Source organism: Scleropages formosus, chromosome 17 (assembly GCF_900964775.1).
Source record: "Scleropages formosus chromosome 17, fSclFor1.1, whole genome shotgun sequence".
Lineage (NCBI taxonomy): Eukaryota > Metazoa > Chordata > Actinopteri > Osteoglossiformes > Osteoglossidae > Scleropages > Scleropages formosus.
This window is the reverse complement of record NC_041822.1, coordinates 13,345,702-13,358,980: the sequence shown is the minus strand read 5'-3', so window position 1 is coordinate 13,358,980 and position 13,279 is coordinate 13,345,702. Positions and strand designations below refer to the sequence as shown.

The following is a 13,279-nucleotide window of genomic DNA, read 5'->3' as shown; positions in this document are numbered from 1 at the left end:
CTTGAGCAAAGCATTACTGCCCTTACTATATCACCACAAAGTATCTGCATTTTCCTTATCAAAATGCCAACACAAACATGCGTGTAGGTGATCTAGAAAAAGACTTAGCATGATGCTTGTATGGTGTATCATTTCAGGCTAGAAGGAAGGCATATTCACGCTTTGGCTAGTGTGTTCGATTTTGGTTACTGGAATAAGTTTTGGTCTGTCTCCAGTCACATTGTCATAAATGCTGATAGGCCAACTATGTGTTCTAGTAATGTATCTGTTTTTAGACTTTAACTGCCTATGTGGTTGTAAAACCTTCTCCCTCTTTTCTCTGACAGCACTGCAATGATGACATCCACAACTGCCAGTCTGACATGAACATCATGGGGGCCTGGAAGAGGGGATACACTGGAAAGGATGTTGTTGTCACTATTTTGGATGATGGCATCGAAAGAAACCATCCTGACCTTGTCCAAAATTACGTAAGTTTGACCACTTGTATCCAGAAATTTTGAGCAAACAGCTGCTGAAAATGCTGTTCTTTTTACTCAGTTGAAGTTTGGTTTTTAAAGGTCCAGCAATATTTCTTTCTTTGAAGAACTAAAGGAACCTGTGGTTTGTCTCTTGTTCAGAAGCCCTAGCATTTTTTTTTTTTTTTTAACTGGCAAAAGTCTATGGATGTTGTTTGTAGGATACTGTGTAGTTGTTTGTAATTGGGTGTGATTTGTTTGTTGTGTTTTTTATTATTATTTTTTTGTTTTTGTCTCAGGACTCCTTGTCATAGGTCATTTGATTATTGCTTTTCTTTTGTGCCATTGATGGTTTTTGTTGATAGGTCTTGCTGACATTTTGCTCTCAACCCATTGTGATGCATTTGGTTTTATTTGATTCACTATTTATATACACTCACCACAGGCACTAGCGAAGGGCCTTTTATATTTATTCATTTAGTTGACACTTTCTCCAAATCGTGGGGGGCACGGTGGTGCAGCGGGTTTGGCTGGGTCCTCCTCTCTGGCGGGTCTGGGGTTTGAGTCCTGCTTGGGTTGCCTTGCGATGGACTGGTGTCCTCTCCTGGGTGTGTCCCCCCCTCCAGCCTTTCGCCGTGTTGCCGGGTTAGGCTCCGATTCGCTGCGACCCCGCTTGGGATAAGCGGTTTCTGACAACGTGTGTGTGTGTGTGTGTGTGTGTGTGTGTGTGTGTGTGTTTCTCCAAAGCGACTTACAATGTTAAGGTTACAATCTTACAATTATTTAAGATTTAAGGGCAGCACGGTGGCACAGCGAGTAGCGCTGCTGTCTCACAGCGCCAGGGTTGTGCGAGAGGACGTGGGTTCGACTCCCGCTCAGGCTGTGTGGAGTTTGCATGTTTTCCCCGTGTCTGCGTGGGTTTCTCACAGGTGCTCTGGTTTTCTCCCACAGTCCAAAGACATGCTTTTCAGGCTCCCCATAGTGTGTGAGTGACACAGAGAGAGTGTATTCCACTGATGTATGGATGAGTGACCCAGTATAAATAGTGTGTCTAGCAGTGTAAGTCACCTTGGTGAATAAGCTGTGTGGGCTGATAACACTAGAGTTCATTGGAAGTCGCTTTGGAGAAAAATGTCTGCTAAATAAATGTAAGTGTAAATGTATAGGAAGCATATTTGTGTTTTGGGAGCTTGTGCTTCTCAAACTACTGGGCCCAGATCCACGGATTGGTACTCTAAATGGTAGCTTAGAGCAAGAGATTAATTACAGCATAGAGTAACAGGTGATTTGAATAGCTGCCCAAAAAAGAATTCCTACAGAGGTAATCCACACCTGGGCCAGATGAAAAAAACCCACTTGTCCTTTTGATCCTCATTGTTAACCATTTCATAACATTTTTATGGACCAATATGACTTAAACCTCTCAATTTTAAATTATTTTATGCAGTTACTGCTTTTATAGATATGCACACCACACAGTCAACTTTGCATGTTCTTAATTCAATTTCTGGCAAAGATTGTTTGAATTTGCTGCTTGAGTACTTTGGATGGGTTGTGTGGACGGGGAGGCAGGAAAGGGGGGGGAGCAACTTTATCTCTGAAGAAGTCTGGGACATGGAGAAGAATTTTAAGCCCGCTATCTATGAAATTAAATCATGAAGTGAAATAAAAATCCTTCACTGCTGTTCATAAATGGTGTCCAAAGTATCTTGAGGATAAACTATGCTTGAGTGTGAGTTAAGTTTGTAAAGTCATACAGGCTGAGGCCTACTATCCTGCAGGAAAAATACCCTAGTATTGCTCAAGACGTGTCTATGGTTGCTGTTAATTGGCATTTCTTAAGTATGTTGTAAAGGATTTATAATCCTGAAATTTGGCAGTCTATCTCTCTAAGTCACTGAAATTCTGAATGATGCTATTATGCTGTACTTCATAGTCATTTCTGACTTCTAGAAGCTTGTAGCCATGGCTGCCTTTTGGCTGCCTCTGAAATGTTCTTGAGAACTGAGACATGAAATGGAGTTTAATTTCATTTGGCTGACTCGCTGATATTGACAAAGATGAAGAAAGATGCCTGGTTTTATCTGGTTGTCTGGCATTATCATGATTAACGTTTTCATGGCTAAAGCCGCAACATCAATATATGGGAGTCAAACTCCTGTGTGTAAATCTCTGCACTTACTTGACCTGTTGATTAAAGACTGTTTAAAGTGACCACAATTTGGCCTCATGGGTCACACTGTGCTTTGGGTCTAAGCTGTTTCATCCTCCACGGTTGTCCCAGAAACATTGTATTGGTGAATCATAATTGTTAGTGTCATCCCAGTCCATCATTTCTGAGAAGTACTATACAAATAATATGGTATAATAGCTACAGTAATGTAACCACTAAATGAGTCATGGTCTTGTGGGGTTGAAGAGCACAAGCATTTTAGAATGAGGTTGAGAGACTGCAGGGCAACAACCATCTGCATGCCTTTTGCAATATCTCCATGTGTTTCTCTGCATTTCAGGACACACAGGCCAGCTATGATGTCAACGGGAACGACCTGGATCCAATGCCTCGATACGACGCCAGTAATGAGAACAAGTAAGTCCTGCCAGAGGAATGATTCTAAGCTTTCTAGAAAGTTACGTAAGGGACACGCGCTCCCCCCTTTTCAATACATTCTTGAACCTGCTGCCTGTGGATACCACTTGACATCTCCCATTTTTCTGGTTTTGGTGAGATTATGCATAGGGCACATTTTGAACTTCCCAGTGAGTGATCTGTTAAATACATGTCATTATGTGCGACTGTTAGTGAAGTTTGTCAGCAATGATGACAAGAAAAAAAAAAAAAAAAAAAAAATCATTATTTCCATACATCATAACGAGACTTCAGTTTTTATGAACACCTTCTTTTTCTGATTATGCTTTGTTATTACAAAAATGTAGCACGAGTCGGGACTCTCCAGATAATTTTTTCTTTTCTCTAGAAATATAGCCAGCATTCCCTTGTGAGTCCCTGCCAGCTTGGCTGTTAGAATGTTTTTGCACGGTTTGGACTGAAATGCTTTGGCACACGCTTCACTCTTAATAGCGATATGTTTTCTTAAAGCGACAAGCCTTTTATAAATATATACCGCGACAGAGATGGATCGAGAGCAGCCTCTCTCCTCCTGTTAGGGAGTTGGCTCCAGCAACAGCGCAGTGGCGTCTGAGGACCCCTGTGCCGAACGGCTCATTTCACAGGCCTTCCCGCAGCATTTATCCAATGCGATGATTATCGTGGGTGGGTGTTTTTATGAACCGTGTCAGATCTGTCAGGGCTGCCGCTCTCTCCACCATGATCCCCAGCAGTTCAGACCTGCTGGCTTTATATACCGCCGTCCCGCTCCCATTCATTTCTCATCAATTTCCTCTGCCCACGGAGGCAATATTGCTTTTATTTATTTCCTTTTTTATTATTATTCCCCCCCACCCCCCCCAGAAAGCGGAGGATTTTTTTTGACAGTGGTTCAATTCTTTTGAAATTGCAGTGAGATTGAGAGAATGCCCCTGAAAATGCTTTTTTTATTTTCTACTGATTAGGTTGCTTTGGAGGTGCTGGTTGGTTTTCTGTATTATGCAATGTCTAGTGAGGTGATAGAACAGCCAAAAGACTGCAAATAATATAGAGTAAAGTCTATGTACAGAATTGTACATAGTTAACATGTAGTTAGATCATTCTGTTTTTCACTGTGGTTTCATGAAGAGTGTGTGTGTGTGTGTGTGTGTGTGTGTGTGTGTGTGTGTGTGTGTATGAATTTACTCTTTTTGTTTTTTGTTTTGGTGCTTTCTGCTGTGCTATTTTTCCACTGGGATATTTTGTGTTTGCTCAAGGACAGCTATGGTTTAAACAATATGACAAAGAAATTAGCTTCCCATGAAACAAGGTCCTGAGTACTGGACAGGAATTTTTCAGTGTTCAATTCCATTTAGTCTATTAACTCTATTCTTATTAATGCTATCCTCTTCTTGCCTCATAGTAACCATTTTATGAATTATTTATACTGAACAGAAAAAAGTGTGGCAGGTTTTCCTGTACTGTAGTTTATGGTTACAATGACAACAGCTGCAAAGTGAACAAAAAACCTATTTGTAAGTTCCATCAGTTACAGAGCACACATACTGCCAATATGACTGACTGTCTCCCAAGACTAGGAGTGTCTCATGGTTCACATTTTCCTTTAGCTGTGGTTGTGAGGGGCTTGCAGAGTTCAGCTCATGTGTTCCTGGTATTCAGGATGAGCCTGATTGCATACTGACTCTTCTGGATCATGGCTTATTGTTTCTCCTTGAGGGGGCATGTGGGTGTGGAGGGGATGGTACATGAAGCCAGAATAGGCACCTGGACCCGCATCCCCCCAGAGCCTTACCAGATGACCGTAAAGTCCATATTTTCACAAGAGGTGATCCATCGCTGTCTTCACGGTAGCACATCTTTGTGAAGCTGTTGCCTTCTCAGTGCTCCAACACTGCATATGTGATTGAAAGTATATACATTCAGGAATGAAAATACAAAATTAGTTTGAAATGCTTTTCACATAGGTCTGTTCTGTGATTATTTTCGTTGCCAAAAAAATAAATAATGGCATCAGTAGCAAAAAGTAGTACAGGGGATTTGGGATCATTGACGGTAGCTTAGTGGCATCAGGTGATTGAAATGATTGATTGCTGAAGAGTGACGATGAGATGCTGCTTTGAGTAGTGTTTTGAGGTTAATTCCTGCATGGACACAGCTAATTTGCCTCCTGCCAAAACACATTTTAAAATATTTTTTTTATTCAGAAAAGTAGTCGTACCAGAGCACTGTAGTGATAGTTGTTTCTCTTCCAATACTTATTTCCCATGAGGAGGGGGAAGGAAGATGAACATGTGGGTCTGAGTGGAAGATGTGCAAATGGTCTGATGCATCATTGCGTTGGGTTTGTGCATACATCACTACAGGGTTGAGGTCAGAACCCTAAAAACTGGATTGCTGGAGATCTTTCTGAAGGTATAAGTATTGACTTTACTGTCAAACAGTTTCTAATCTCATTTTGCACTTCCCACTTCATAATAGAACATGAAAAGATTCAGAGTTGGCATTTCAAAGAGCTGGCCATTGTGAGGAACTATGAAAACAACGCAGAATGGTGGGTTTAGCCACTCTTGCCTTTGCATTTGTTTCATAGTATGTGTGGTAGATTTCAGTACAGTAGGGTGTCGGAGACTATGGCAAGCTCAAAGCGCTCCCACTATTCATGCTCAATACATACCCTGGAATTGCCTGGATAAAAGGAGGCATTTATTATCCAGTGTTGGAGATTGAGTCAAGTAATACACATTTATGCTTATTATGCATTATCTAGGAAAATTACCTATCTTGCCCATTGGCATAACCCAGAAGTCTGTCAAGTGAATTTCTAGTGGCCATGGCAACGCTGATAGGTGATATGAGCCACCATACTAGAGTCCAACTCAGCTGTGCACTGTTAGAGGTGCTCACATGCCGTGTCTGGTTTCTTGTCACCAGTCCCCTGAGTACGTGACCCCCATCATATCTGTTTAACTATAAACACTGAGAGCCCTGCATGACTCTCAGCTAGTCCCATGAAGACAGGACAGGAGATGGATGTTTTCTTTCTTCAAAATATTTACCTGATTTTGTTTCTTTCATGGTTGCCAGGACTGGGTGTTTAAGTTTTGCCCAGCTGTTTTATCTGTCCTGAGGTGGATTGCTACTTTACAAACTCGCTGAAAGGTTGTTCCATCTTTTTTGAGAGTCTTCATGGAGATTTTAATATCCTTGATAAAGTTTTTAAAATTCCCTTCAGTTGCATTTCATCAACGAGCTGATTGCATAGATTTAGCATTTGTATGCTAAACATGTTTCTTCTGTATGATCAAAGTACTTAACATTTGCATCAGTGAATGTCAGTGATTTGCTTGATATGTTTGATAAATATTTAAATCTGGGGGGTGGATTTAGACTTCATAATGTTGAAATAACTCTGCTGTTAAATTTACTTTTAGGTTGATAAACTAACAACAAATGTAGTTGTATTAAATCCTCCCTAATGGTAAGCAAATGCCTAAATCTGTTATTTGGTTTGAGTGCAAAGACTGGAATTGCTTCTCAAGAAGGCACAGTAGATTCATAAATGTGTTGTAAGATTCACTGCTGTAAAAGTTGCATAAAAATTTGCAAAAATATTAGCATGCAGACACCACGCATAGATTCATAAAAGTTCTTAATTCTCTTTTCTAAAATATTTCATCACTATGACATTTCTTTGCTTATACAAGTTGGTGAAATACCAGAGGTCTGCAAAGAAGTGACTACAACACCTACTGTATATACATAAGGGTTTTAAAAAGTTCACTTATCCACAGATGGTGTTAGTACTAACAGAATTCAGAGAAAAATACAGCTAAAACATACAGCAGGGGTCCAAGTCTGAGTCCACTGTGTACCCACTTTTGTTTAAACCACTGCAGTTCTATGATCCTTTCAAGATGTCATCATAAATTTTCAGTGTGTTCTGTGAATTTTTTTCATGAATTTGTGTAAGTGCCTGTGAATGAAGTGAATAGAGCAATGACAGTGGTGGAAGGACAGCCCACCAGCCACTCAAGTCATCCGTATAGTCAATCCCCTTATGTCTCCTGTGCTTCAAAGACCCCCGATAGAGATGACCATCTATAACAAAACATGCTACAGCTGTACGATACCTGAAACACTGAAGCAGTAGGTTATCTTACCATTTTTCAGTGCTTTGTAAAATTATTTATTGTAATCTTGTTCCCAGTTGGTTTCCAGTATACTTTCCTGAACATACACTCATGCATTAGACCTTCTCAGATAAGTGCAACTGTAGCTGCTGAAAGGAATAATGGAGCACTGTGACATGCACTTGTTTGGGTGGGGGAGGGTGTGTGTGTGTCTGTGGGGGGGGGGGTTGGGATGGGATGGGGGTGGTCCCAATGTGGGGCACAGCATCACAAATGATAAGTCTCCTTGTTCTTTCTGAATGGGTGAGCTCTGAATGGCTCAACAGGCCACCCATTCTTTACAACACACACACACATACACACACACACAGATCCACAAGTTTAAACGCAATGGTAGAACCACAGGGATACAAGCAGGGACTCTTCGAAAGCTGCTGCAGCTTTGTGATGTTCTCTGCAGAAAATGCAGCACTGAGATCAAAGTGCCTCTTGGAATCCACAGAGAGGGGTGCCAAAAACTCTGACTGTGTGGTCTTGGTAGTCTTCACGCTTCAGCCTACCCAGAGAAGATTTCCGATCACTCGGCTCTGCTTCTATACCGCCTGCCCTACCCCCATGCCCTTCCACGATAAAGGAGCTGTCTCATAATTGCATAAAGCTTTGGTAGCCTTTGACCTCATTAAGGGAACTGTGTTCCACGGTGTCATAGATACAGTTTTAAAGCACATTAACCCCTTGTAAAACTATTGTTGACGAAGTGCAAGGAGGTGTGTGTTGAAGTGCGACTGAAAGTAGCCCAAGTAATGTTGACTTGAGCGTTTGTTGTTCCTCTATTGTAGAAGAGAGATTAGCTTCTAGGTAGTGTTCTATATGTCTTGATTACATCTCAAGCCATATAGCACCGGTCCGCTAAAGACGGTGTTACGGAATAGGGTTTGTTGGGGCAGGTTGGACGTTTGCTGACGTGAAGGCAGCCAGGCTAAACACACCAAGAATCCAAGAGGGGGTGTGCAGTGGCTAGCAGGCTTTGCTTGCGCAGGCACTTGTGAGCTTGCTGTGGTCCCGCTCACAATGCTATCTAGACTCACTTGTTCTTTAAACCTCTCCATCTTATGCCAGTGGTGGCTCCCTCCCCACCCTATGCATTTCTGTAATCACGGGCCTTTTCTGCACTGCATTCACCTGTATTTTTGTTTACGCACACATTTGTTGCCTGATGTCATATAATGACTAAACATGTCAGAGTTTTGTCTCTGTCTAGTGGTACCCTTACAAGAAGCCACGGCCTTCTGTTTAGGATGCATTTCAGTGTGCTGTGGACCAGCCAAGTCCCAGGGAGTGAATGGCCAGCTCATTCTTCCTTGTTTTCGTCCCTCAGGCACGGCACTCGGTGTGCAGGCGAAGTGGCTGCTTCCGCTAACAACTCACACTGCACCGTGGGAATTGCCTACAACGCCAAAATCGGGGGTAAGCAGTCCTGTGGGCTGTGCAAGAATGGCATCGTTGGCATAAATGAGAGGTTAATGACGACTCTTTCGCTGTCGCTGAGGAAAGTGCAGTAATTTTAATATTTTTTATTTATAATATTTTTAGTAATACTAGTTTTTTTAGGCCAGTGGGACCTGATTATTGAGTCTTCAGGATATCTAACTGAAAGGCATGTGTAAATTTTTATTGACACGAGATGTTGCCATGTTGCAGGTTTAGGGTGAATATTATATCATTGCAGTTTATCCCCTGAACTTGGAATTATACAATTTTGTTCAAAATTCTCCAATGGTTACTTCTTAGGTGACCGTTTTATCCAAAGTCAGCAAACTTTTTTTTTAAATTATTGCTTTCCCCCGGAGGGGGGTGCGGTGGCGCAGTGGGTTGGACCGCAGTCCTGCTCTCCGGTGGGTCTGGGGTTCGAGTCCCGCTTGGGGTGCCTTGTGATGGACTGGCGTCCCGTCCTGGGTGTGTCCCCTTCCCCCTCCGGCCTTACGCCCTGTGTTGCCGGGTAGGCTCCGGTTCCCCGTGACCCCGTAAGGGACAAGCGGTTCTGAAAATGTGTGTGTGTGTGTGTGTGTGTGTGTGTGTGTGTGTGTGTGTGCTTTCCCCCGATCTTGCGCGTGCTTGATAAATGTGTTAAGAACTTATGTTTAATAAATGCTTTAAAATCATTTGTTGAATAATCCTTAAACCTTTATGCAACTACTTGTGTGATGTATACTGACTGGTTCATATGGTGGAATGTGTCAAACTGTGACTGAACTCTAGAATCACGTGTCTGCATCCAAATCTCTCCTTCTGATGGTGTAATGTGCTCATTCTATTTTTTTTGTTGGAGATATACATTACTTTTGAGACAAAGCGTCTGCTAAATGAATAAATATAAATTTAAATGTTAAGTACTTTGCTCAAGAGAACTAGAACAAAGCTTCAAATAGCTACCATGCTGGCCGTCTGTTTCAGAAGAAAATGGTGAGGATGGGTATAGCAACTGTTCCCTTCCCTCCCTTTTGTGTGTACAGGTGTGCGAATGCTGGACGGGGACGTGACTGACATGGTGGAGGCCAAGTCCCTTAGTCTTCAACCACAACACATTGACATCTATAGCGCCAGCTGGGGCCCGGATGATGATGGCAAGACAGTGGATGGTCCTGCTTCCCTTGCTCGACAGGCCTTTGAGAATGGCATCCGAATGGTGGGTCTCTTTATGCGCTGAGAAAAAACTCGGGCGTAAAGGCTGTTCAGCTGTTTAAGAAGGACAAACTTGATGGTCCCTGGGCTTGTTGTTCTGTAACAGTTTGAGTATGAATAAAGTAAGACATTATTGAGTTGGTAGGTTTGGCAGAGTAGAAGAGTCCGTCATGCTCTAAGGGTTAGTTTTTCATTCATTCCATTTTCATTAATTTGTTGACGCTGTTAGTTATGGTACCTATGGCTTCCAGGAAGAATTGCTGTAAAATGGTATTTACTGAAGTGTCAAGGTAAAGTCGAATTTGCTGTTGGATGTATCGCCGTTACATCCACCAGCCTTTCTTATTTTAGCAGCGTGTTGCAGAATGAAGGGTTTGTCTCAGTTTGTTCCACACTGATATGTCATTTTTAGATGTTTCCCTAAAGTTCTGCATTAAATGACTGCATTATCAAGATTTTCTCTCTGACAACAGTAGGGCAGGCATATGTCATCTTTTGATGTAAATTCAAGGAAATGTACTTTGACCTTGAGGTTATTACCCTATTCATGATATATTTTAAGAAATGAGCTTAGTGAAAATGGACAGGGGAGAGAATATGATACCACTGAAATGGTGCTGTGTGAGTGCAGTACTGGGTGACTTGCCTTTTTCGTCAGATGTGCTGGAAGAAAGGGCAGGTGTCTTCAAACTTTGTCATAGTGTGTGGGAATGGGTGGTGGATTTCCAAGAAGCAATAAGGAAAAACATAAGTGATCCTCTAGGGAGGTAGTCATCTTTCAGTCAGTGTTATTTCATTTTTTTCCTCAGGAGACCTGAACTTCTTACCCTTAATGAATGGGATGTCAAGGATATAAAAGTGATTGTTAGTTGAGCAAACAAATTACCACTTCAGTGTACCTCAGTATATTTTGCAAGTAATAGACCAGAGATCAACTCCTTTCTCTTACTGCAGTTCCTTAATAATAATAATCCTCCAAAGATCATGGTATTCACTGCAACTGTTAAGTTCATATCAGTAGTGAGTCATGATATCGCCTTCATTGCAGCTTACATAGAAGTGAACAATGCCTTAGGTTCAAGTACACTTGAAAGCCTCACTGCTGCAATATTCTAAGCATAAGTAGGTTGCTATATGTACCAATGCCAACTGTGCTGTTTTATTTAAACAACTGTAATATACATGACCCATGATATTGTATATAAATTAAGGGTAGACATCACATTTTTCCAGCTGCAGAGATTCTTGGATTCTAAGAAACTCTTTTTCACAGTAAGCATGTGGTTGGCATATGTGCCAGTGGAGTTTCCCAAAAAGTTGTCAGAGGTACTAGGCGGTACAGCAGCAGTTTCCCTGCTTGATTGGTGTGTGTGTGTGTGTGTGTGCGCGCGCGCGCGCGCACACCATTGACAGTCTTACCCTAACAGCAAACTTTCAGTTAACATTTTTATGTGAACTATGTCTTTTGGACAGACAAGCTATGAGTCATAAATAACATTTCATTGCAATCAGGAAGAATGTTATCTAGAAAGAAAACTTTCTTTCAGTTAGCGCAGCCATTTTTAATCCGTTATGGTAAAAAAAAAAAAAAAAGAATAATGATTAAGTAATTTACATATCTAAATTGGTAAATGTCAGAATACACTGGATTTATTCTGTAACGTGGAACATTGTATGAATAAGAAATTGCCGTGCTCATTTTTTGAAGTTTTTATTAACTTTTTTGTTTTTGCTTCAGGTATTAATTTAGTTGTCCGGACCACAAGCATCTGGTTTGTAGCATCATTTTAATCCAGAATCAGTTTCATCTCGTCTGGTTAATCAAAATCTGCTAAGCGTCATATCTGATGCTGAACAAACGGATCATAGATCTTGGTCATTCTATACTAAGAGAACAGTCAGTTACATGTATTATATAGTATTTAGTATCACGGCACCATTGTGGTACAAAGATTGACGCTGGTGCCTCACAGCATCCGAGCTGTGCTTTTCAAATCTAGTCCGGTCTGTACGGAGTTAGCGTTTTTGTTCTGTGTTTCTGAGGAATTCTTTCAGGCACGCTGGTTTGATCTCACTGCCCAAAGATGTGTTTCAGGTGAATCAGCTAGTGACTCTTAATTGCCTTCAGCGTGTGTGTTACATTGCTCTGCTGTGCAGATGGGTGAATAATTGGAATGAGTTTAGTGTAGTGTGTATAGCATTCTAAGTCATCATAGACAAAAGGTGTCGGGTAAATACTGGGGAATAATTATATTATGTTGCTTTGGAAGAAAGCACCTGGTAAATGAGTATCATGGATCTCCATTTGTTAAAGTGGAACAGACCTTCTTTGATAAATAGCTTTATTTGCTTTTCGTGAAGCGGCTTTTAATCAAACGAAACACTGGCTGTAATTCTTATGTTTAAAAGTCCATTGGAAGATTGGAAACCTCTAAGATGATGTAAATGGATCAAGGGTGGGTGGAGTAGCAAATATAATTTTTACACACACACACATACTCTGAAACTGCTTGTCCCCAGTGGAGTCGCGGCGAACCGGAGCCTAACCTGGCAACACAGGGCATAAGACTGGTGGGGAGGGAACACACCCAGGACAGGACGCCAGTCCGTCACAAGGCACCCCAAGCAGGCCTCGAACCCCAGACCCACCAGAGAGCAGGCCCTGGCCAAACTCGCTGCACCACCGCACCCCCATATATCATTTTTAAGTATGTTTAAAAAAGTGCTAAGTATCAGGTTACTTGGATTCAAACAAAACTTTTAGATATTACAAATCACTATGAAAATTAACATTTTAAAAAAGAAATTGCCAATTAGATTAATGAAATTAACAAAATACTAGTCTGTAAACAAACCGTGGTTAGTCACATTCTATAAGCTTGCTCTACCCATCCAGTTTTAGCTAGCAGGCAGTCTTGCTCATTGAAGATATCAGAATTTGACAGTAATCAGCATTGGCTACCAAACAAAATATATAGTTTGCGATATATAGAGTTAGCTAACTGCGGTCTAACCAAGCTGTTTAAGTGATACCTTATTGCTAATGTTTATGTTGAGTTTCTGCTTTGAAAGTAAGCAGGGGTGCAGCCTATTTTTTTTAAACTAATATTAACAATTTATTCAGCATATCAATTAAATACCTTTTGAACTTTTTAGATTGGCTATACAATTACATGCACACTCACAACTCTCCAGTAGTACTGTAATTGTAAACAAAATACTTCAGAGAAGTAATGATTATATTCATAGAAAATTAGTTATTTTTAAACATTTAACTTATTTTTAACATGTTAGGAATAACCAAAATATTACTTCTTTTAGAACAGGCCATATGCTGAAATTAATAAAATAGAAGCTATTCATATTAATACCATCAATACCATATGAATAATACCATTCAT

At 41.0% G+C, this 13,279-nt stretch overlaps 1 protein-coding gene across 1 annotated transcript in view; it reads left to right on the top strand.

Moving 5' to 3' along the window:
• pcsk5b (proprotein convertase subtilisin/kexin type 5b) overlaps window positions 1–13,279 on the top strand; it is an 84,801-nt gene that overhangs the window by 18,280 nt on the left and 53,242 nt on the right. The window contains 4 exon segments of the mRNA XM_029259404.1: window positions 327–470; window positions 2,972–3,048; window positions 8,575–8,663; window positions 9,710–9,882. Of these exon segments, the coding sequence (XP_029115237.1) occupies window positions 327–470; window positions 2,972–3,048; window positions 8,575–8,663; window positions 9,710–9,882 (483 nt within the window).